Raw genomic sequence first — 24,218 nt, 5'->3', positions numbered from 1 at the left:
CCGCCACCAGCAGCAGCAGCGAGAGGCGTCCCGAGCGGGCTGGCTGCGCTGCGGCGGCCCCTGCGCTGTGTGGCGAGAGCGGCTGGAAGGGAGGCAGGGCAGCGGCGGGAGGCAGGAGCGCGGCGAGCGCAGGCGGCAGAGAATGGCGGTGAGGCGGCGGCAGAGGCGCGGGCCGGGCGGCGGGCGAGCGCTGCTGGCCGCGCTGCTGCTGTGCGTGTGGTGCCGGGCGGCGGCCGAGCGGGTCCGCTACGCCATCCCCGAGGAGCTGGGCAGAGGCTCGCTCGTGGGGCCGCTGGCGCGGGACCTGGGGCTCAGCGCGGACGAGCTGCCAGAGCGCAAGCTGCAGGTGGCGTCTGCCGGCAAGAAGCAGCTGAAATACTTCACGGTGAATGAGGAGAACGGGAACCTGTACGTGAACGAGAGGCTGGACCGGGAGCAGATGTGCGGCGAGTCGGCGACCTGCTCTGTCAGCTTCGAGGCGCTGGTGCACAACCCGCTGAACATTTTCCACGTCGAAGTGGACATCCAGGACGTGAATGACAACACACCGCGCTTCCTGCAAGATATTTTCCAACTGGAGGTCAACGAGTTAACCTCTCCCGGCGCCCGATTTTACTTGGGCATGGCAGAGGATCCTGACGTGGGCAGTAACTCACTCCAAGGCTACGAGCTGGAGGCCAACGGGTATTTCACGGTGGAGGTGAAAGAGAGCCAAGACGGCAGCAAATCCGCGGAGCTGGTGCTGCGCCACTCGCTGGACCGGGAGAGCGAGCCGAGCCTGCGGCTGATGCTGACGGCTCTGGATGGTGGAGACCCGCCCCGGACTGGCACCGCCCAGCTCTGGATCAACGTCACCGACGCCAATGACAACCCACCCGTGTTCGCGCAGGATCGGTACCGTGTCAGCCTGCGCGAGGACACGCCTCCGGGATCAAGGGTCCTGAATGTGTCAGCCTCAGACGCCGATGCTGGCACCAACGCCCACATCACCTACGGCTTCGGCAAGATGCCGGCCAAGGTGCTTCAGAAGTTCACAGTAGATGCCCAGAGAGGAACGATCTCGCTGCAGGAAGCGCTGGACTTCGAGGACACGCGCGCATTCAGCCTGGCTTTGGAGGCGACGGATGGCGGCGGTTTGGTGGCGCACTGCAAGGTGGAGGTGGAGGTGCTGGATGTGAATGACAATGCTCCTGAGATCACAGTTCTGTCGCTGTCGAACCCGGTGCCTGAGGACGTGCCTGCCGGCACCGTAGTGGCCCTGCTGAACATAAATGACCTGGACTCTGGTGAGAACGGTCAGGTATCGTGCGAGCTGTCGGGAGAGGCGCCGCTGTCGATCGTGGCGTCCTCGGGCGGCTCGTACAAGGTGGTGACGGCGGGCGCGCTGGACCGAGAGCAGGCGTCCGAGCATCGCGTGACGGTGGTGGCCCGGGACCGGGGCAGGCCGGCGCTGTGGAGCAGCAGGGAGCTGGTGCTGGAGGTGTCGGACGTGAACGACAACGCGCCGGTGTTCGAGGAGGCGGCGTACAGCGCGTACGTGGCGGAGAACAACGCGGCGGGCGCGCTGGTGCTGCGCGTGCAGGCGCGGGACGCGGACGCGGGCGCCAACGGGCGCGTGAGCTACTGGCTGGCGGGCGGCAGCGCGGGCGCGGCGGGCGCGGCGCCGCTCGTGTCGGTGGAGGCGCGGAGCGGCGCGCTGTACGCGCAGCGCTCCTTGGACTACGAGCAGTGCCGCGAGTTCACGGTGGCGGTGCGGGCGCAGGACGGCGGCTCGCCGGCGCGCAGCTCCACGGCCACGGTGCGCGTCTTCGTGCTGGACCGCAACGACAACGCGCCGCGGGTGCTGTGGCCGGCGGCGGCGGGAGAGGCTGCGGGAGGGGCGGCGGCTCCTTTCGAGGTGGTGCCGCGTTCTGCCGAGGCCGGCTACCTGGTGGCCAAGGTGGTGGCGGTGGACGCGGACGCGGGGCGCAACGCGTGGCTGTCGTACGAGCTGGTGCAGGCGTCGGAGCCGGCGCTGTTCCGCGTGGGGCTGCACAGCGGCGAGGTGCGCACGGCGCGCGCCGTGTCCGAGCGGGACGCGGCCAAGCAGCGGGTGGTGGCCGTGGTGAAGGACCACGGGCAGCCGGCGCTGTCGGCCACGGCCACGCTGCACGTGGTGCTGGCCGAGAGCTTGCAGGAGGCGCTGCCGGAGCTGAGCGAGCGGGCGGCGGGCGCCGAGGCGGCGGCGGCCGAGCTGCAGTTCTACCTGGTGCTGGCGCTGGCGCTGCTGTCGGCGCTCTTGGTGCTGAGCGTGGCGCTGGCCGTGCTGGCGCGGCTGCGGCGGGCCGGGCCGCCCGCCGTGCTGCGCTGCCTGGGCGCGCAGCGCTTCTCGGTGGCCGGCGCCGCCTTCCCGGCCGACTTCTGCGAGGGCACCTTGCCCTACTCCTACAACCTGTGCGTGGCGGCGCCGGCCCGCGCCGTGCCCGAGGCCGCTTGGCCGCCGCCGCCGGTGCCCATCCTGTCTGCGGAGGAGCTTCTAGGCGGGGATTCCTGCGAGAAGCCGAGCCCGAACTGCAGCGCCCTGACGGGAGAGCCACCCGCCGATCCGGATGCACCGCAGGTCTGTAAAGCGTCAGCTTCTTCTGTTTTTGAACGTTTCCGAATCGTTGTCATTTTCCCCCGGGTATTCTTTGCGTGGTGTTAATGGGGAGCCGTCATCTGTATCTCCGCCTATGGCGGATGTTTGGAATCTTTTCTCGGTAACAGCCTCAGCTGACAGGCTTGGACTATAGCTCCCTTTCGGCTAGTTAGGAGCATTTCTCAGTGTTTCTCCATGGTTCCCGGAGTTCTGTTGATGTGAGTTGCAATCTTGTCTCCGTGTTGGATTGAATTAAGGAACGCGCTCTCCCCCGTTCATGCAGAGCAGGAAGCACTTGTTTCTTCCTTGGTCACAGGTTCAGCTTCAGTCTCGACGTTTTGTTTTCAGCACTAGAACTCTATAAATTAGAATGTGTTAGCGACATTGAAACCAGATTCGTATTCTGTGGAAGGAGAACGGCTGATTCTGCATGACGGAGTCGAGGAAAAAAAAAAAAAAAAGAAAGCGCTGACCTCTGGTGTTGGAGGTTTTTCCTTCCTGACTGATTTGTTCAGAAAGGGTGTGCTTGGTACTCGTGCATAGCTTTACACAAACCCGTTAATTAAATTCTGTATTGTCCCTATTAGATTTAGAAAGGAAACGAACGTGCAAAGTTCATTTCTCCATCCTGAGTGAAAAAAGATATGGTAGCCCGTTTTGGAGGAGAATGAAGTAGTGGGACTAAATATGGCTTCGTTTATGCGTCCTGACTGGTAGTTCTCTCTGTTTTGCTCTTCAATTCCTTTATTTCGTACACTGGTGAAAGTGCTGAAAGATTTCTGTTTCAAAGACTTTTATTTTTCTATTCTCTTCTCACAAAGATGTTGGAGGTTTTAGTAGAAATCGGGTATATATCGAAAACAGCATTTTTTTCAATTCTCTTTACTCGGATTAGACATCTGAGATAGGAAGGGATCACACATCAGGGAGATCGGCCAGAGGCGGGTTTAGGCACTTGAATCAAGCCCATTTGCACATTATTAATGATCATCACAGTTTCAGGAGTTGTACTTTTGTTCTACGGTTCACTATTAAATTCTTGAACACATATCGTACCAACATCATTAAGAAATACTTATATGAACAGTTTACTAACGAACTACAGTGCTTTACATATTGATTTCAGAAAACTGGAAACTAGAATGTCTTGATTAAATGTAAATCTCTATAAACTAAGAAAACATATAGGCGTATCTTAGGAAATGATTTGAAATATTTGAAGTCCTAAAAGATTCCTTTGAGAGTTTTAGCTGCATCTTTATTTGTAGCCGTAATTCAATCCTGTAACAACTATCTCCCTGACTTCAAGAAGCATGCAATTGGTCTTGTCCCGCTTGTGTTAATGAATCTGACAACTCTGTATTTTCGGGATATGGTATCTTCCCGTTTTCACTCTGAGAGCCTGTTGTTGAAGATGCTTTTGAACAAAAGGGATAAGATTAACAACAAACTACAGGATAAAATTCGAAACCTGTGTTTTAATTTACATCTAATGAGATTAGAAAGTGATTCGTTTCCCGTGCGGTTAAAGAACCACGCCCACGGAATGCCTCTGCCTTCCTCCCGATGGTGATACCCTGGTGGATGAAAGCAGAGATGGGCTGGAGAAATGCGGAGGCAGGAGATCGGCGCTGGACGGAAAGTGACATCTCGGTGGCGACTGTCCCCTGTGTGTAGCAAGGCAGAGCCGCAGCGCTCGGCAGCGCTCGGTGCCTGCAGTGCCGGGAGGAGGCTGCGGGCGCCGCTGTTGACCGAGAGGAGCGAGAGGGAGCTCGGAGCGCTGCAGCCCCGCCCGCTGCGGATCGGCTCGCTCGGCTGCTCGCTCCCTGTCCGATCCTGCGGTCCGCGATCATCCCCGCGGTGCAGGTCCATTCTGCAGCCAGGCGGAGGGACCGGCAGCGGTGCACGGGGCAGAAGCTGAGAGCATTGAGTGGCAGCGGGATTGGATCGGCGGTGTTGCGGTGCCGGCGCTGCCGCAGCGGAGATGTGCTCGGTGGGGAGGCGCTGGGGCCGGCGGCAGCGAGCTCTGCTCTGGGCCGTCCTGCTGGCGGCGTGGGAGGCGGCGTGGGGGCAGCTGCGCTACTCCGTGCCCGAGGAGATGCCCAAGGGCTCGTTCGTGGGGGACGTGGCCAAGGACCTGGGGCTGCAGCTGCCGGCGATCACGGACCGCGGTGTCCACATCATAGATAGAGGTAGGACGCAGTATTTCGATTTGCAAGGGAAGACGGGACATTTAGTGACGGCAGAGAGGATCGACAGAGAGCAGCTGTGCCGGCTGGTGCAGAAATGCGTGCTGCGCTGTGAGCTGATAGTGGAGGGGGAAATGGCGATTTATGAAATCGAAGTGGAAATCACGGACATCAATGATAACTCCCCTAGCTTCAACGACATTGAACTTGAAGAGAAAATAAGCGAGATGACAGCCCTGGGGTCGCGATTTCCCCTCCCAGACGCTCACGACCCGGATTCGGGCCGGAATTCCCTGCAGAGCTACGAGCTGAGCGGTGACGAGCACTTCTCGCTGGCCGTGCAGGCGGGCCCCGGCGGCGATCAGCGTCCCGAGCTGGTGCTGGCGAAGGCGCTGGACCGGGAGGAGGCGGCGTTTCACGAGCTGGTGCTGAGGGCGATGGACGGCGGCGATCCGGCACGGACGGGCACGGCTCGGATCCGCGTGACCGTGCTGGACGCGAACGACAACGCGCCCGTGTTCAGCCAGGCGGAGTACACGGTGCGTGTGCCCGAGGACGTGCCCGTGGGCTCCGTTCTTGTCACCGTCACGGCCACGGACGCCGACGAGGGGCCGAATGGACACGTGAAATACTCGTTGAAGAAACAGACTGACATGGTATTGGGTATTTTCGATCTGAATTCTGAGTCTGGAGAGATCACCCTTCTGCGAAGCCTGGACTTCGAAGAAGGGGATGCCTATGAGCTGGAGATTCAGTCGCGGGATGGCGGCGGCCTTTTTGACACTGCCAAAGTCGGGATCACTGTGACAGATGTCAACGACAACGCCCCCGAACTGACAGTAACTTCTCAACTGAGAGCGATCTCTGAGGACTCTCCTTCGGGAACTGTGGTAGCCCTGCTGCACGTGGAGGACCGTGACACGGGGGCGAATGGCGAGGTGCGCTGCTCGATCGACAAGGACGTCCCATTCCGGCTGCAGAACTCTAAGGGAAGCTACTACAGCTTGGTGACAGCGAGAGAGCTGGACCGGGAGCAGGTGTCGGAGTACAACGTGACGGTGCGGGCGGCCGACGGCGGGTCGCCGCCGCTGCAAAGCAGCGCGGTGCTGGCGCTGCGGGTGCTGGACGTGAACGACAACGCGCCGGTGTTCGCGGAGGAGCGCTACAGCGCGCGGCTGGCGGAGAACAACGCGGCGGGCGCGCTGGTGCTGACGGTGCGCGCCACGGACGCGGACTGGGGGCAGAACGCGCGCGTGCGCTACCGGCTGGCGGAGGGGCGGGTGCGGGGCGCGCCGCTGTCGTCGTACGTGTCGGTGCAGGCGGAGACGGGCGCGCTGTACGCGCTGCGCTCCTTCGACTACGAGCAGCTGCGCGAGCTGCAGCTGTGGGTGCGTGCGGAGGACGGCGGCGCGCCGGCGCTGAGCAGCAACGTGTCGGTGCGGCTGCTGATCGTGGACGAGAACGACAACGCGCCGCAGGTGCTGTACCCGCCACAGGCGGCGGCGGCGGCGGCGGCGGGCTCGGGCGCCGTGTGGTCGGGCGTGGAGCTGGCGCCGCGCTGGTCGGAGGCCGGCGCGCTGGTGGCCAAGGTGGTGGCGGTGGACGCGGACGCGGGGCAGAACGCGTGGCTGTCGTACGAGCTGGCCAAGGCCACGGAGCCGGGGCTGTTCCGCGTGGGGCTGCACAGCGGCGAGGTGCGCACGGCGCGCTCGCCGCTGGCCCGCGACGCGGCGCGCCAGAGCCTGGTGGTGCTGGTGAAGGACCACGGGCGGCCGGCGCTGTCGGCCACGGCCACGCTGAGCGTGGTGCTGGCCGAGAGCGTGGCCGAGCTGCTGGCCGAGCTGGGCAGCGCGGCCGACGAGGCGGCGGCGCCGGGCGAGCCGGCCGCCGGCCTGACGCGCTGGCTGGTGCTGGCCGTGGCCGCCGTGTCGTGCCTCTTCGTGGCCTTCCTGCTGCTGCTGCTGGCGCTGCGCCTGCGCCGCTGGCGCCGCCAGCAGCTGCTGCCGGCGGACAGCGGCGCCCTGCGCGGCGTGCCCGTGTCGCACTTCGTGGGCATCGACGGCGTGCGCGCCTTCCTGCAGTCCTACTCGCACGAGGTGTCGCTCACGGCCGACTCGCGCAAGAGCCAGCTGCGCTTCTCGGCCGGCAGCTGCTGCGACACCCTCCCGGCCCGGCCGCCGCCCGACGAGCCCGCGCCGCTGCTCGGGGACGACGATCTTGCCGGCGCTCGTCCCGTGGATTCTGCCTCAGTCCCGGTGAGTTCCCCGTACCAATTTTTTCTCCACTATTCTTATTCTGTTCCTTCTCTACTCTTTTCCGGCGTTTTCTGTGTCCTTCTGATCGATGTTTGCTGACAAGGATGGCAAAGTATCTCTTAGGGATGTGCTGATTGCGGGGCTTCTTGCTGCGCCTCGGTGGGCATGGGGTCGCGTCTGAGCTTTCCGGGTTGTGAGGGATGCGTGATAAGGGCGACTGCTCTTGGCTGGAGGGTTTTTTTAATGGAGTTGTTTCTGTATCATATCATCCTCACTTCCTCAGTATCTCCTGAAGGTAGTGTTTCACCTTCTTCCTGCTTCTTCTCTGAGATATATTTGGCAGAGAAATATTTCTTTCCTCTTAGTACAGAGTCATAAAGATAACTCTTTGAAGGCCATAGGTTATCCTGGTGCATGTTGAAGGGAAACCGTCTGCAGAACTTGCATTTTGATGGAAACTGCTTTCAAAGTATCAAGGTCAAGAACCAATATGCAAGATTTTAGAGGCAGGAGATGCAAATACTGGGCTCTGTGTGTGAAAGACTGCTAAGGGATACAAGGTTTCAGTTTCCATCTGTAGTATAATGTAATGCAATTTGCTCCTTCCCAAATGTGTGTGGCTTAACAGATATTACTGCAGTTCTATTGAGAGTCGTGGGGTATTTACAGGTTAATGTAATGTATGCAATTACGAATCTTATATATTCTAATCTGAAATGTCACAGTGGACAAATGTCACAATGTCACAAAGCAAATTCATTACATCCCTACTTTTAATGTTTAGATTATGTATTTTCTCCAAGAGCCGTAATGTAGATGAGTGTGATCCCTTCATTTCTGCAGATGTTACATGATTGTCTTGTTCTTTGTACTGATCTCAAGCCAGGCCCTTGTATCTGGTAGTATCTGATCACACCACTTACATTTGCTTGGCTGTCCCGTACATGCCTTTCATTTTTACAACTCGACTGGGAAAGACATTCATAGATGTGTTTCCTTAAATTTTTAATGGGCGAAAAGGTCTTATTTCTCACATGCACACTTCATGTGAGAAGTCAAATATCAGCCATGGTAAGTTGTCTCTGCAGCTTTTCTTGCAGTGGAGTACATCTGCTAATGGTAACGATCAGAGAGAACCATGCAATCTGTAACGAGTGTGAGGAGACTCTTGCAGGTGCAGTGTGTGAGGAAGTACTGTTGGAGAGAAAGCAGGTGTTTCTTTAACCTCCATGGTCCATTGCTGGACTACATAAAATGAATATGCTCAGATTATAAATTACCAAGCTGTGGATTCATACATTTGCTTTCCTGTAATGGGCTGCTCTCTGTGAATGATAGTTAAACTGTTGACTTGTTTGTCATGACCAGGTGGAAAGGTGGGCCTGTGTGCGTCTGAAACTTTATCTGAAAATGTCTCTAGAATCGCTGATCTTACTTGTCAGGGAGAGATTGGCCCCAGGGAGAGACTGGCCCCTAAGCAGGCAAAGGGGGGGGTTCTATGATCCAGGGTGTGCCTTCATGTCATGCCTAGTGCCAAGACCTGTGCCACTTATACCAAGCGCCCTTTTCCTGGGTCCAGAAACCGATGGCAATCCTCCAATGAATTTGTCTGCAATCAATGCCCAGGGAAGTGCTTGCTTCAGGGGTTTTGTGTCTAAGAAGTGCTGTGGGAAATGTCATTTCCCCAGCTATATGTCCTTGTTACAGTTGTGATGTAGAGTTTCATTGCGGTTGTATTAACCTTTCCCAAGCCTTGAGCAGACCTTCAGATGTTATTAATGGCCCTTGCTTGTATGACGTTACTGCTGAAGTTTTGTTGGTATTGAAATTGGTAGGATTGTAGGGATGGGAGAGTCTAATTTACCAGCAAAGTCTGGTTTTGGGGCTTTTTATTTGAAACACGTGCCAGAAGGTCACTCATTTTATCCTCTGTCATGTCTGATACACCTCTTCCCTGTGAGTGGTAGCTCTTGGATGTGGACATAAATGTCACATTAATGGTTGCAGAGTGACATACATTCAGAAATGTCCATGTGCTTAGGAAGAATGATGACGTCTTTGAGTTGACTGTGATCTGAGTCTTTAACTGAGTTGCATATTGCTTATGACTGTTAGAACATTTTACATTTCTTCAAGTATCAGTGATGAGCAGAGTCCACATGTGTGGATCTGTGTTGCGATCCCTGTTCTCCATAAGGAGAACTTGTGTGGAAACTTCTTCCAGTGGTGTCTGTCTGCAAAGGGGTCCCTGTTGGGTGATGTCTGAGCATTCTGCCTGCACAGAGACAGGGCAGGTGTGAAAGAGTTGCTGAAATATCTAAAGGGTTGATGTAGATATTCAGTTTTCCCTAGCTGTTATATGGATCACATAGTTATGGTTCTGTGCATTTTTCTTTAGCTTTTCTCCAAAGAAATTACTTGGAGGGCCTTACCTCTGTATATTATATGTGTTTCTCATGTACTTGTTACAGCTGACACAAGTTAGGCCTTCAAACTTAGGCCTTCAAACTTAGTTAGGCCTTCAAACTTAGTTAGGCCTTCAAACTTAGTTAGGCCTTTAAAGTTAGGCCTTCAAACTTAGGCCTTCAAATCTGTGGGGTATGACCAGGCCAGAAAAGCTGATGAGAGCTCTTGAGTGTTTAATGCAGTGAAGTCACACCTGTAGGCCAGAAGAAGATTTCAAGGTCACACTTCCAGCCTGAGACCTCAGTGGGTTCCAGGTGCTCTCAGGGATGAATTTCCTTGCCCACAGAGAAGGCTGAGATTTCCTCTGGGTGAGTTTCTCTGAAAGACCTCCTAATGCATCCCTGCATTGCTTGTGTGGGTTTTTTTTTCTTTTCTTTTTTTTTTTTCTTGACATGTTATTACAGCTGATGTGGAATGAGGACATGTGAGGGGGTTACATCTGTGTTCCAATTTTGTCACATGTTAAGAGATGTAAAAATGACCTTAAGAGAAGTCACTTCTTTGTGGAGCAGTGCATGTGATAAAAGAGGGGAAGTGCATAGCTTGATAAAGAGTTCAGGAATGTGGAAATTACATTTTCCACCTTGGATCTCAATTCAGGCTCTGTTTCCTGGAAGGCCATGGTTCCTGTTTCCTTCCCACTTGTGAATGCTGCTTTGCAGGAAATAGTAACTTCCACTGAGAACCAAATGAAGACAGAATGTTGTGTGTGAGGAAAATGAAAAATTGCTTAACTCAAGTGGGTAGCTGTAAAGTGCTGCTGTCCAGTTCCACCTACCTGGGGATTCTTCTTGTGTCTCTGAGGACTACACAGCTACGTGCTGCTCTCTGCGATTTCCTGCACTGCTCAGGCCCTGATGTGTCACAGTAGCCAATGATTGGCCTCCTGTATGGCAGTGGGAGGTATTTTGTTTGGCTTCTTTGATATATGAAGTGCCAAGGATTTCTGTTGTTCTGCTGCTCAGTAAAGTCAGTTAGTCCAGTCAGAGACCTCATAGTCCTTTACTATTCCTGCAGCTTGCCTAGCTTGCACCTTGAGGCCTCAGTGAGTTTCCACGTGCTCTGGGAAAGAATTTTTAAGGCTGTGTTGTGCTAAAGCACCAGAAAATCGCAGCACTGAAATATCTCCCCCACTCTGATGAGGTCAGATGGAAGTTTGGGGTTTCTATACGAATCTTCAGAATTCATTGAAAACCATTCAGCTGATTTTGCAGTCCCAAAATGGACGGGGGAGATGTTGGGACTTTTGCCTAGAGGTTAGAAAAATCAAAACAATCAAAACAATTGAAATATTAAATCAATAATTGTAGCAGGCCTTATTTTTGAGTTTCCACCAAAATCACAGAAGGTTTTCTGTACGGAAGGAGAGTCAGTGTAAGGGTGGAGACAGGGCAGAATCTGCACTGCTTTGCACTTTCTTATTCTCTGCCATTTGTACGCACACTGCCATTTATCTGAGAGCAGATCCACTGCTTCTGGGCTTCTCTATAAGTGTTAATCACTGTAAAAATGTCCATTTGATTTACACCAGTTCTGCACAGGTGATGGGCAAAGAATATCTCGGGTACCACTGGAACAATTAAATTGTAAATTATCTCAGCAATCTTCTTTTCAGATTTTGGCTTCAAATCTTTGACTGTGCACGAGACAAGCAAATTGTATTTTTGGAGCACATATTTCCTTTCTGATTTTTGTGCCATCTCAAACCATTGTGTGCAAAAATCTTTGATAAGATGTAATACTTGTTTCCATGTCTATTGCAGCTACAAACAATTAAATCGTTATGACATGGATATTGCTGCTGTAATCATAAGGGTTCCTACTTGTCCTTAAGCAAGAGCTTCTGCTCTGGCTGTTTGCAATCGGGGAGAGCCCCCGGGGCCGGTGCAGGCGCCGAGCCCCGCCCAAAGCCGGGCCCCCTTGAGCGCGGCCATCCGGCGGCTGCAGTGGCGCGGCGCCGCCTCCGGGTGCCGCTGTTGGCCGCCGCCGAGCGGCGCTGGAGCCGCCGCCGCCGCCGCCGCAGCGTCCTGCCCCCGCAGGCTGCTCGCTCGCCCGGCGCCGGCCACAGCGGCAGCGGCTCCGCCACCAGCAGCAGCAGCGAGAGGCGTCCCGAGCGGGCTGGCTGCGCTGCGGCGGCCCCTGCGCTGTGTGGCGAGAGCGGCTGGAAGGGAGGCAGGGCAGCGGCGGGAGGCAGGAGCGCGGCGAGCGCAGGCGGCAGAGAATGGCGGTGAGGCGGCGGCAGAGGCGCGGGCCGGGCGGCGGGCGAGCGCTGCTGGCCGCGCTGCTGCTGTGCGTGTGGTGCCGGGCGGCGGCCGAGCGGGTCCGCTACGCCATCCCCGAGGAGCTGGGCAGAGGCTCGCTCGTGGGGCCGCTGGCGCGGGACCTGGGGCTCAGCGCGGACGAGCTGCCAGAGCGCAAGCTGCAGGTGGCGTCTGCCGGCAAGAAGCAGCTGAAATACTTCACGGTGAATGAGGAGAACGGGAACCTGTACGTGAACGAGAGGCTGGACCGGGAGCAGATGTGCGGCGAGTCGGCGACCTGCTCTGTCAGCTTCGAGGCGCTGGTGCACAACCCGCTGAACATTTTCCACGTCGAAGTGGACATCCAGGACGTGAATGACAACACACCGCGCTTCCTGCAAGATATTTTCCAACTGGAGGTCAACGAGTTAACCTCTCCCGGCGCCCGATTTTACTTGGGCATGGCAGAGGATCCTGACGTGGGCAGTAACTCACTCCAAGGCTACGAGCTGGAGGCCAACGGGTATTTCACGGTGGAGGTGAAAGAGAGCCAAGACGGCAGCAAATCCGCGGAGCTGGTGCTGCGCCACTCGCTGGACCGGGAGAGCGAGCCGAGCCTGCGGCTGATGCTGACGGCTCTGGATGGTGGAGACCCGCCCCGGACTGGCACCGCCCAGCTCTGGATCAACGTCACCGACGCCAATGACAACCCACCCGTGTTCGCGCAGGATCGGTACCGTGTCAGCCTGCGCGAGGACACGCCTCCGGGATCAAGGGTCCTGAATGTGTCAGCCTCAGACGCCGATGCTGGCACCAACGCCCACATCACCTACGGCTTCGGCAAGATGCCGGCCAAGGTGCTTCAGAAGTTCACAGTAGATGCCCAGAGAGGAACGATCTCGCTGCAGGAAGCGCTGGACTTCGAGGACACGCGCGCATTCAGCCTGGCTTTGGAGGCGACGGATGGCGGCGGTTTGGTGGCGCACTGCAAGGTGGAGGTGGAGGTGCTGGATGTGAATGACAATGCTCCTGAGATCACAGTTCTGTCGCTGTCGAACCCGGTGCCTGAGGACGTGCCTGCCGGCACCGTAGTGGCCCTGCTGAACATAAATGACCTGGACTCTGGTGAGAACGGTCAGGTATCGTGCGAGCTGTCGGGAGAGGCGCCGCTGTCGATCGTGGCGTCCTCGGGCGGCTCGTACAAGGTGGTGACGGCGGGCGCGCTGGACCGAGAGCAGGCGTCCGAGCATCGCGTGACGGTGGTGGCCCGGGACCGGGGCAGGCCGGCGCTGTGGAGCAGCAGGGAGCTGGTGCTGGAGGTGTCGGACGTGAACGACAACGCGCCGGTGTTCGAGGAGGCGGCGTACAGCGCGTACGTGGCGGAGAACAACGCGGCGGGCGCGCTGGTGCTGCGCGTGCAGGCGCGGGACGCGGACGCGGGCGCCAACGGGCGCGTGAGCTACTGGCTGGCGGGCGGCAGCGCGGGCGCGGCGGGCGCGGCGCCGCTCGTGTCGGTGGAGGCGCGGAGCGGCGCGCTGTACGCGCAGCGCTCCTTGGACTACGAGCAGTGCCGCGAGTTCACGGTGGCGGTGCGGGCGCAGGACGGCGGCTCGCCGGCGCGCAGCTCCACGGCCACGGTGCGCGTCTTCGTGCTGGACCGCAACGACAACGCGCCGCGGGTGCTGTGGCCGGCGGCGGCGGGAGAGGCTGCGGGAGGGGCGGCGGCTCCTTTCGAGGTGGTGCCGCGTTCTGCCGAGGCCGGCTACCTGGTGGCCAAGGTGGTGGCGGTGGACGCGGACGCGGGGCGCAACGCGTGGCTGTCGTACGAGCTGGTGCAGGCGTCGGAGCCGGCGCTGTTCCGCGTGGGGCTGCACAGCGGCGAGGTGCGCACGGCGCGCGCCGTGTCCGAGCGGGACGCGGCCAAGCAGCGGGTGGTGGCCGTGGTGAAGGACCACGGGCAGCCGGCGCTGTCGGCCACGGCCACGCTGCACGTGGTGCTGGCCGAGAGCTTGCAGGAGGCGCTGCCGGAGCTGAGCGAGCGGGCGGCGGGCGCCGAGGCGGCGGCGGCCGAGCTGCAGTTCTACCTGGTGCTGGCGCTGGCGCTGCTGTCGGCGCTCTTGGTGCTGAGCGTGGCGCTGGCCGTGCTGGCGCGGCTGCGGCGGGCCGGGCCGCCCGCCGTGCTGCGCTGCCTGGGCGCGCAGCGCTTCTCGGTGGCCGGCGCCGCCTTCCCGGCCGACTTCTGCGAGGGCACCTTGCCCTACTCCTACAACCTGTGCGTGGCGGCGCCGGCCCGCGCCGTGCCCGAGGCCGCTTGGCCGCCGCCGCCGGTGCCCATCCTGTCTGCGGAGGAGCTTCTAGGCGGGGATTCCTGCGAGAAGCCGAGCCCGAACTGCAGCGCCCTGACGGGAGAGCCACCCGCCGATCCGGATGCACCGCAGGTCTGTAAAGCGTCAGCTTCTTCTGTTTTTGAACGTTTCCGAATCGTTGTCATTTTCCCCCGGGTATTCTTTGCGTGGTGTTAATGGGGAGCCGTCATCTGTATCTCCGCCTATGGCGGATGTTTGGAATCTTTTCTCGGTAACAGCCTCAGCTGACAGGCTTGGACTATAGCTCCCTTTCGGCTAGTTAGGAGCATTTCTCAGTGTTTCTCCATGGTTCCCGGAGTTCTGTTGATGTGAGTTGCAATCTTGTCTCCGTGTTGGATTGAATTAAGGAACGCGCTCTCCCCCGTTCATGCAGAGCAGGAAGCACTTGTTTCTTCCTTGGTCACAGGTTCAGCTTCAGTCTCGACGTTTTGTTTTCAGCACTAGAACTCTATAAATTAGAATGTGTTAGCGACATTGAAACCAGATTCGTATTCTGTGGAAGGAGAACGGCTGATTCTGCATGACGGAGTCGAGGAAAAAAAAAAAAAAAAAGAAAGCGCTGACCTCTGGTGTTGGAGGTTTTTCCTTCCTGACTGATTTGTTCAGAAAGGGTGTGCTTGGTACTCGTGCATAGCTTTACACAAACCCGTTAATTAAATTCTGTATTGTCCCTATTAGATTTAGAAAGGAAACGAACGTGCAAAGTTCATTTCTCCATCCTGAGTGAAAAAAGATATGGTAGCCCGTTTTGGAGGAGAATGAAGTAGTGGGACTAAATATGGCTTCGTTTATGCGTCCTGACTGGTAGTTCTCTCTGTTTTGCTCTTCAATTCCTTTATTTCGTACACTGGTGAAAGTGCTGAAAGATTTCTGTTTCAAAGACTTTTATTTTTCTATTCTCTTCTCACAAAGATGTTGGAGGTTTTAGTAGAAATCGGGTATATATCGAAAACAGCATTTTTTTCAATTCTCTTTACTCGGATTAGACATCTGAGATAGGAAGGGATCACACATCAGGGAGATCGGCCAGAGGCGGGTTTAGGCACTTGAATCAAGCCCATTTGCACATTATTAATGATCATCACAGTTTCAGGAGTTGTACTTTTGTTCTACGGTTCACTATTAAATTCTTGAACACATATCGTACCAACATCATTAAGAAATACTTATATGAACAGTTTACTAACGAACTACAGTGCTTTACATATTGATTTCAGAAAACTGGAAACTAGAATGTCTTGATTAAATGTAAATCTCTATAAACTAAGAAAACATATAGGCGTATCTTAGGAAATGATTTGAAATATTTGAAGTCCTAAAAGATTCCTTTGAGAGTTTTAGCTGCATCTTTATTTGTAGCCGTAATTCAATCCTGTAACAACTATCTCCCTGACTTCAAGAAGCATGCAATTGGTCTTGTCCCGCTTGTGTTAATGAATCTGACAACTCTGTATTTTCGGGATATGGTATCTTCCCGTTTTCACTCTGAGAGCCTGTTGTTGAAGATGCTTTTGAACAAAAGGGATAAGATTAACAACAAACTACAGGATAAAATTCGAAACCTGTGTTTTAATTTACATCTAATGAGATTAGAAAGTGATTCGTTTCCCGTGCGGTTAAAGAACCACGCCCACGGAATGCCTCTGCCTTCCTCCCGATGGTGATACCCTGGTGGATGAAAGCAGAGATGGGCTGGAGAAATGCGGAGGCAGGAGATCGGCGCTGGACGGAAAGTGACATCTCGGTGGCGACTGTCCCCTGTGTGTAGCAAGGCAGAGCCGCAGCGCTCGGCAGCGCTCGGTGCCTGCAGTGCCGGGAGGAGGCTGCGGGCGCCGCTGTTGACCGAGAGGAGCGAGAGGGAGCTCGGAGCGCTGCAGCCCCGCCCGCTGCGGATCGGCTCGCTCGGCTGCTCGCTCCCTGTCCGATCCTGCGGTCCGCGATCATCCCCGCGGTGCAGGTCCATTCTGCAGCCAGGCGGAGGGACCGGCAGCGGTGCACGGGGCAGAAGCTGAGAGCATTGAGTGGCAGCGGGATTGGATCGGCGGTGTTGCGGTGCCGGCGCTGCCGCAGCGGAGATGTGCTCGGTGGGGAGGCGCTGGGGCCGGCGGCAGCGAGCTCTGCTCTGGGCCGTCCTGCTGGCGGCGTGGGAGGCGGCGTGGGGGCAGCTGCGCTACTCCGTGCCCGAGGAGATGCCCAAGGGCTCGTTCGTGGGGGACGTGGCCAAGGACCTGGGGCTGCAGCTGCCGGCGATCACGGACCGCGGTGTCCACATCATAGATAGAGGTAGGACGCAGTATTTCGATTTGCAAGGGAAGACGGGACATTTAGTGACGGCAGAGAGGATCGACAGAGAGCAGCTGTGCCGGCTGGTGCAGAAATGCGTGCTGCGCTGTGAGCTGATAGTGGAGGGGGAAATGGCGATTTATGAAATCGAAGTGGAAATCACGGACATCAATGATAACTCCCCTAGCTTCAACGACATTGAACTTGAAGAGAAAATAAGCGAGATGACAGCCCTGGGGTCGCGATTTCCCCTCCCAGACGCTCACGACCCGGATTCGGGCCGGAATTCCCTGCAGAGCTACGAGCTGAGCGGTGACGAGCACTTCTCGCTGGCCGTGCAGGCGGGCCCCGGCGGCGATCAGCGTCCCGAGCTGGTGCTGGCGAAGGCGCTGGACCGGGAGGAGGCGGCGTTTCACGAGCTGGTGCTGAGGGCGATGGACGGCGGCGATCCGGCACGGACGGGCACGGCTCGGATCCGCGTGACCGTGCTGGACGCGAACGACAACGCGCCCGTGTTCAGCCAGGCGGAGTACACGGTGCGTGTGCCCGAGGACGTGCCCGTGGGCTCCGTTCTTGTCACCGTCACGGCCACGGACGCCGACGAGGGGCCGAATGGACACGTGAAATACTCGTTGAAGAAACAGACTGACATGGTATTGGGTATTTTCGATCTGAATTCTGAGTCTGGAGAGATCACCCTTCTGCGAAGCCTGGACTTCGAAGAAGGGGATGCCTATGAGCTGGAGATTCAGTCGCGGGATGGCGGCGGCCTTTTTGACACTGCCAAAGTCGGGATCACTGTGACAGATGTCAACGACAACGCCCCCGAACTGACAGTAACTTCTCAACTGAGAGCGATCTCTGAGGACTCTCCTTCGGGAACTGTGGTAGCCCTGCTGCACGTGGAGGACCGTGACACGGGGTCCAACGGCGAGGTGCACTGCTCGATCGACAAGGACGTCCCATTCCGGCTGCAGAACTCTAAGGGAAGCTACTACAGCTTGGTGACAGCGAGAGAGCTGGACCGGGAGCAGGTGTCGGAGTACAACGTGACGGTGCGGGCGGCCGACGGCGGGTCGCCGCCGCTGCAAAGCAGCGCGGTGCTGGCGCTGCGGGTGCTGGACGTGAACGACAACGCGCCGGTGTTCGCGGAGGAGCGCTACAGCGCGCGGCTGGCGGAGAACAACGCGGCGGGCGCGCTGGTGCTGACGGTGCGCGCCACGGACGCGGACTGGGGGCAGAACGCGCGCGTGCGCTACCGGCTGGCGGAGGGGCGGGTGCGGGGCGCGCCGCTGTCGTCGTACGTGTCGGTGCAGGCGGAGACGGGCGCGCTGTACGCGCTGCGCTCCTTCGACTACGAGCAGCTGCGCGAGCTGCAGCTGTGGGTGCGTGCGGAGGACGGCGGCGCGCCGGCGCTGAGCAGCAACGTGTCGGTGCGGCTGCTGATCGTGGACGAGAACGACAACGCGCCGCAGGTGCTGTACCCGCCACAGGCGGCGGCGGCGGCGGCGGCGGGCTCGGGCGCCGTGTGGTCGGGCGTGGAGCTGGCGCCGCGCTGGTCGGAGGCCGGCGCGCTGGTGGCCAAGGTGGTGGCGGTGGACGCGGACGCGGGGCAGAACGCGTGGCTGTCGTACGAGCTGGCCAAGGCCACGGAGCCGGGGCTGTTCCGCGTGGGGCTGCACAGCGGCGAGGTGCGCACGGCGCGCTCGCCGCTGGCCCGCGACGCGGCGCGCCAGAGCCTGGTGGTGCTGGTGAAGGACCACGGGCGGCCGGCGCTGTCGGCCACGGCCACGCTGAGCGTGGTGCTGGCCGAGAGCGTGGCCGAGCTGCTGGCCGAGCTGGGCAGCGCGGCCGACGAGGCGGCGGCGCCGGGCGAGCCGGCCGCCGGCCTGACGCGCTGGCTGGTGCTGGCCGTGGCCGCCGTGTCGTGCCTCTTCGTGGCCTTCCTGCTGCTGCTGCTGGCGCTGCGCCTGCGCCGCTGGCGCCGCCAGCAGCTGCTGCCGGCGGACAGCGGCGCCCTGCGCGGCGTGCCCGTGTCGCACTTCGTGGGCATCGACGGCGTGCGCGCCTTCCTGCAGTCCTACTCGCACGAGGTGTCGCTCACGGCCGACTCGCGCAAGAGCCAGCTGCGCTTCTCGGCCGGCAGCTGCTGCGACACCCTCCCGGCCCGGCCGCCGCCCGACGAGCCCGCGCCGCTGCTCGGGGACGACGATCTTGCCGGCGCTCGTCCCGTGGATTCTGCCTCAGTCCCGGTGAGTTCCCCGTACCAATTTTTTCTCCACTATTCTTATTCTGTTCCTTCTCTACTCTTTTCCGGCGTTTTCTGTGTCCTTCTGATCGATGTTTGCTGACAAGGATGGCAAAGTATCTCTTAGGGATGTGCTGATTGCGGGGCTTCTTGCTGCGCCTCGGTGGGCATGGGGTCGCGTCTGAGCTTTCCGGGTTGTGAGGGATGCGTGATAAGGGCGACTGCTCTTGGCTGGAGGGTTTTTTTAATGGAGTTGTTTCTGTATCATATCATCCTCACTTCCTCAGTATCTCCTGAAGGTAGTGTTTCACCTTCTTCCTGCTTCTTCTCTGAGATATATTTGGCAGAGAAATATTTCTTTCCTCTTAGTACAGAGTCATAAAGATAACTCTTTGAAGGCCATAGGTTATCCTGGTGCATGTTGAAGGGAAACCGTCTGCAGAACTTGCATTTTGATGGAAACTGCTTTCAAAGTATCAAGGTCAAGAACCAATATGCAAGATTTTAGAGGCAGGAGATGCAAATACTGGGCTCTGTGTGTGAAAGACTGCTAAGGGATACAAGGTTTCAGTTTCCATCTGTAGTATAATGTAATGCAATTTGCTCCTTCCCAAATGTGTGTGGCTTAACAGATATTACTGCAGTTCTATTGAGAGTCGTGGGGTATTTACAGGTTAATGTAATGTATGCAATTACGAATCTTATATATTCTAATCTGAAATGTCACAGTGGACAAATGTCACAATGTCACAAAGCAAATTCATTACATCCCTACTTTTAATGTTTAGATTATGTATTTTCTCCAAGAGCCGTAATGTAGATGAGTGTGATCCCTTCATTTCTGCAGATGTTACATGATTGTCTTGTTCTTTGTACTGATCTCAAGCCAGGCCCTTGTATCTGGTAGTATCTGATCACACCACTTACATTTGCTTGGCTGTCCCGTACATGCCTTTCATTTTTACAACTCGACTGGGAAAGACATTCATAGATGTGTTTCCTTAAATTTTTAATGGGCGAAAAGGTCTTATTTCTCACATGCACACTTCATGTGAGAAGTCAAATATCAGCCATGGTAAGTTGTCTCTGCAGCTTTTCTTGCAGTGGAGTACATCTGCTAATGGTAACGATCAGAGAGAACCATGCAATCTGTAACGAGTGTGAGGAGACTCTTGCAGGTGCAGTGTGTGAGGAAGTACTGTTGGAGAGAAAGCAGGTGTTTCTTTAACCTCCATGGTCCATTGCTGGACTACATAAAATGAATATGCTCAGATTATAAATTACCAAGCTGTGGATTCATACATTTGCTTTCCTGTAATGGGCTGCTCTCTGTGAATGATAGTTAAACTGTTGACTTGTTTGTCATGACCAGGTGGAAAGGTGGGCCTGTGTGCGTCTGAAACTTTATCTGAAAATGTCTCTAGAATCGCTGATCTTACTTGTCAGGGAGAGATTGGCCCCAGGGAGAGACTGGCCCCTAAGCAGGCAAAGGGGGGGGTTCTATGATCCAGGGTGTGCCTTCATGTCATGCCTAGTGCCAAGACCTGTGCCACTTATACCAAGCGCCCTTTTCCTGGGTCCAGAAACCGATGGCAATCCTCCAATGAATTTGTCTGCAATCAATGCCCAGGGAAGTGCTTGCTTCAGGGGTTTTGTGTCTAAGAAGTGCTGTGGGAAATGTCATTTCCCCAGCTATATGTCCTTGTTACAGTTGTGATGTAGAGTTTCATTGCGGTTGTATTAACCTTTCCCAAGCCTTGAGCAGACCTTCAGATGTTATTAATGGCCCTTGCTTGTATGATGTTACTGCTGAAGTTTTGTTGGTATTGAAATTGGTAGGATTGTAGGGATGGGAGAGTCTAATTTACCAGCAAAGTCTGGTTTTGGGGTTTTTTATTTGAAACACGTGCCAGAAGGTCACTCATTTTATCCTCTGTCATGTCTGATACACCTCTTCCCTGTGAGTGGTAGCTCTTGGATGTGGACATAAATGTCACATTAATGGTTGCAGAGTGACATACATTCAGAAATGTCCATGTGCTTAGGAAGAATGATGACGTCTTTGAGTTGACTGTGATCTGAGTCTTTAACTGAGTTGCATATTGCTTATGACTGTTAGAACATTTTACATTTCTTCAAGTATCAGTGATGAGCAGAGTCCACATGTGTGGATCTGTGTTGCGATCCCTGTTCTCCATAAGGAGAACTTGTGTGGAAACTTCTTCCAGTGGTGTCTGTCTGCAAAGGGGTCCCTGTTGGGTGATGTCTGAGCATTCTGCCTGCACAGAGACAGGGCAGGTGTGAAAGAGTTGCTGAAATATCTAAAGGGTTGATGTAGATATTCAGTTTTCCCTAGCTGTTATATGGATCACATAGTTATGGTTCTGTGCATTTTTCTTTAGCTTTTCTCCAAAGAAATTACTTGGAGGGCCTTACCTCTGTATATTATATGTGTTTCTCATGTACTTGTTACAGCTGACACAAGTTAGGCCTTCAAAGTTAGGCCTTCAAACTTAGTTAGGCCTTCAAACTTAGTTAGGCCTTTAAAGTTAGGCCTTCAAACTTAGGCCTTCAAATCTGTGGGGTATGACCAGGCCAGAAAAGCTGATGAGAGCTCTTGAGTGTTTAATGCAGTGAAGTCACACCTGTAGGCCAGAAGAAGATTTCAAGGTCACACTTCCAGCCTGAGACCTCAGTGGGTTCCAGGTGCTCTCAGGGATGAATTTCCTTGCCCACAGAGAAGGCTGAGATTTCCTCTGGGTGAGTTTCTCTGAAAGACCTCCTAATGCATCCCTGCATTGCTTGTGTGGGTTTTTTTTTTTTTTCTTTTTTTTTTTTTTTTTCTTGACATGTTATTACAGCTGATGTGGAATGAGGACATGTGAGGGGGTTACATCTGTGTTCCAATTTTGTCACATGTTAAGAGATGTAAAAATGACCTTAAGAGAAGTCACTTCTTTGTGGAGCAGTGCATGTGATAAAAGAGGGGAAGTGCATAGCTTGATAAAGAGTTCAGGAATGTGGAAATTACATTTTCCACCTTGGATCTCAATTCAGGCTCTGTTTCCTGGAAGGCCATGGTTCCTGTTTCCTTCCCACTTGTGAGTGCTGCTTTGCAGGAAATAGTAACTTCCACTGAGAACCAAATGAAGACAGAATGTTGTGTGTGAGGAAAATGAAAAATTGCTTAACTCAAGTGGGTAGCTGTAAAGTGCTGCTGTCCAATTCCACCTACCTGGGGATTCTTCTTGCGTCTCTGAGGACTACACAGCTACGTGCTGCTCTCTGCGATTTCCTGCACTGCTCAGGCCCTGATGTGTCACAGTAGCCAATGATTGCCCCCATGTATGGCAGTGGGAGGTATTTTGTTTGGCTTCTTTGATATATGAAGTGCCAAGGATTTCTGTTGTTCTGCTGCTCAGTAAAGTCAGTTAGTCCAGTCAGAGACCTCATAGTCCTTTACTATTCCTGCAGCTTGCCTAGCTTGCACCTTGAGGCCTCAGTGAGTTTCCACGTGCTCTGGGAAAGAATTTTTAAGGCTGTGTTGTGCTAAAGCACCAGAAAATCGCAGCACTGAAATATCTCCCCCACTCTGATGAGGTCAGATGGAAGTTTGGGGTTTCTATACGAATCTTCAGAATTCATTGAAAACCATTCAGCTGATTTTGCAGTCCCAAAATGGACGGGGGAGATGTTGGGACTTTTGCCTAGAGGTTAGAAAAATCAAAACAATCAAAACAATTGAAATATTAAATCAATAATTGTAGCAGGCCTTATTTTTGAGTTTCCACCAAAATCACAGAAGGTTTTCTGTACGGAAGGAGAGTCAGTGTAAGGGTGGAGACAGGGCAGAATCTGCACTGCTTTGCACTTTCTTATTCTCTGCCATTTGTACGCACACTGCCATTTATCTGAGAGCAGATCCACTGCTTCTGGGCTTCTCTATAAGTGTTAATCACTGTAAAAATGTCCATTTGATTTACACCAGTTCTGCACAGGTGATGGGCAAAGAATATCTCGGGTACCACTGGAACAATTAAATTGTAAATTATCTCAGCAATCTTCTTTTCAGATTTTGGCTTCAAATCTTTGACTGTGCACGAGACAAGCAAATTGTATTTTTGGAGCACATATTTCCTTTCTGATTTTTGTGCCATCTCAAACCATTGTGTGCAAAAATCTTTGATAAGATGTAATACTTGTTTCCATGTCTATTGCAGCTACAAACAATTAAATCGTTATGACATGGATATTGCTGCTGTAATCATAAGGGTTCCTACTTGTCCTTAAGCAAGAGCTTCTGCTCTGGCTGTTTGCAATCGGGGAGAGCCCCCGGGGCCGGTGCAGGCGCCGAGCCCCGCCCAAAGCCGGGCCCCTTGAGCGCGGCCATCCGGCGGCTGCAGTGGCGCGGCGCCGCCTCCGGGTGCCGCTGTTGGCCGCCGCCGAGCGGCGCTGGAGCCGCCGCCGCCGCCGCCGCAGCGTCCTGCCCCCGCAGGCTGCTCGCTCGCCCGGCGCCGGCCACAGCGGCAGCGGCTCCGCCACCAGCAGCAGCAGCCGCGGCGGCGGCGAGAGGCGTCCCGAGCGGGCTGGCTGCGCTGCGGCGGCCCCTGCGCTGTGTGGCGAGAGCGGCTGGAAGGGAGGCAGGGCAGCGGCGGGAGGCAGGAGCGCGGCGAGCGCAGGCGGCAGAGAATGGCGGTGAGGCGGCGGCAGAGGCGCGGGCCGGGCGGCGGGCGAGCGCTGCTGGCCGCGCTGCTGCTGTGCGTGTGGTGCCGGGCGGCGGCCGAGCGGGTCCGCTACGCCATCCCCGAGGAGCTGGGCAGAGGCTCGCTCGTGGGGCCGCTGGCGCGGGACCTGGGGCTCAGCGCGGACGAGCTGCCAGAGCGCAAGCTGCAGGTGGCGTCTGCCGGCAAGAAGCAGCTGAAATACTTCACGGTGAATGAGGAGAACGGGAACCTGTACGTGAACGAGAGGCTGGACCGGGAGCAGATGTGCGGCAAGTCGGCGACCTGCTCTGTCAGCTTTGAGGTGTTGGTGCACAACCCGCTGAACATTTTCCACGTCGAAGTGGACATCCAGGACGTGAATGACAACGCGCCGCGCTTTCTGCGAAATAAATTTCAGCTGGAGATTAACGAACTTACTTCACCCGGCGCCCGATTTTACTTGGGCATGGCAGAGGATCCTGACGTGGGCAGTAACTCACTCCAAGGCTACGAGCTGGAGGCCAACAGGTATTTCACGGTGGAGGTGAAAGAGAGCCAAGACGGCAGCAAGTTCGCGGAGCTGGTGCTGCGCCACTCGCTGGACCGAGAGAGCGAGCCGAGCCTGCGGCTGATGCTGACGGCTCTGGATGGTGGAGACCCGCCCCGGACTGGCACCGCCCAGCTCTGGATCAACGTCACCGACGCCAATGACAACCCACCCGTGTTCGCGCAGGACCGGTACCGCGTCAGCCTGCGCGAGGACACGCCTCCGGGATCAACGGTGCTGAATGTATCAGCCTCAGACGCCGATATCGGCACCAACGCCCACATCACCTACGGCTTCGGCGAGG

At 56.1% G+C, this 24,218-nt stretch overlaps 3 protein-coding genes across 3 annotated transcripts; all 3 read left to right on the top strand.

The window, feature by feature from the left end:
* The first annotated feature begins 57 nt into the window (after positions 1-57).
* LOC128795834 (protocadherin gamma-B5-like) lies at positions 58-2,683 on the top strand. The gene has a single exon (XM_053956901.1). It carries the CDS (start codon positions 143-145, stop codon positions 2,681-2,683), a length of 2,541 nt encoding a protein of 846 aa, XP_053812876.1. The 5' UTR covers positions 58-142.
* Positions 2,684-4,161: 1,478 nt separating this feature from the next.
* LOC128795833 (protocadherin gamma-A10-like) lies at positions 4,162-11,451 on the top strand. The gene is made up of 2 exons (XM_053956900.1): positions 4,162-7,061; positions 11,362-11,451. Exons 1-2 carry the CDS (start codon positions 4,602-4,604, stop codon positions 11,449-11,451), a joined length of 2,550 nt encoding a protein of 849 aa, XP_053812875.1. The 5' UTR covers positions 4,162-4,601.
* Positions 11,452-11,663: 212 nt separating this feature from the next.
* Positions 11,664-14,289, top strand: LOC128795832 (protocadherin gamma-B5-like). The gene has a single exon (XM_053956899.1). It carries the CDS (start codon positions 11,749-11,751, stop codon positions 14,287-14,289), a length of 2,541 nt encoding a protein of 846 aa, XP_053812874.1. The 5' UTR covers positions 11,664-11,748.
* The last annotated feature ends 9,929 nt before the right edge of the window (positions 14,290-24,218 follow it).

This window comes from Vidua chalybeata, chromosome 15, assembly GCF_026979565.1.
Source record: "Vidua chalybeata isolate OUT-0048 chromosome 15, bVidCha1 merged haplotype, whole genome shotgun sequence".
Lineage (NCBI taxonomy): Eukaryota > Metazoa > Chordata > Aves > Passeriformes > Viduidae > Vidua > Vidua chalybeata.
The sequence above is the reverse complement of the archived record's forward strand: the minus strand, read 5'-3'. Positions and strand labels throughout refer to the sequence as shown.

Coding starts and splice junctions, on each gene's coding strand:
- LOC128795834 (XM_053956901.1), top strand. CDS start 143: ATGGCGGTGAGGCGGCGGCAGAGGCGCGGGCCGGGCGGCGGGCGAGCG.
- LOC128795833 (XM_053956900.1), top strand. CDS start 4,602: ATGTGCTCGGTGGGGAGGCGCTGGGGCCGGCGGCAGCGAGCTCTGCTC. Junction 7,062..11,361: donor TGGATTCTGCCTCAGTCCCG/GTGAGTTCCCCG, acceptor CTTGTCCTTAAG/CAAGAGCTTCTGCTCTGGCT.
- LOC128795832 (XM_053956899.1), top strand. CDS start 11,749: ATGGCGGTGAGGCGGCGGCAGAGGCGCGGGCCGGGCGGCGGGCGAGCG.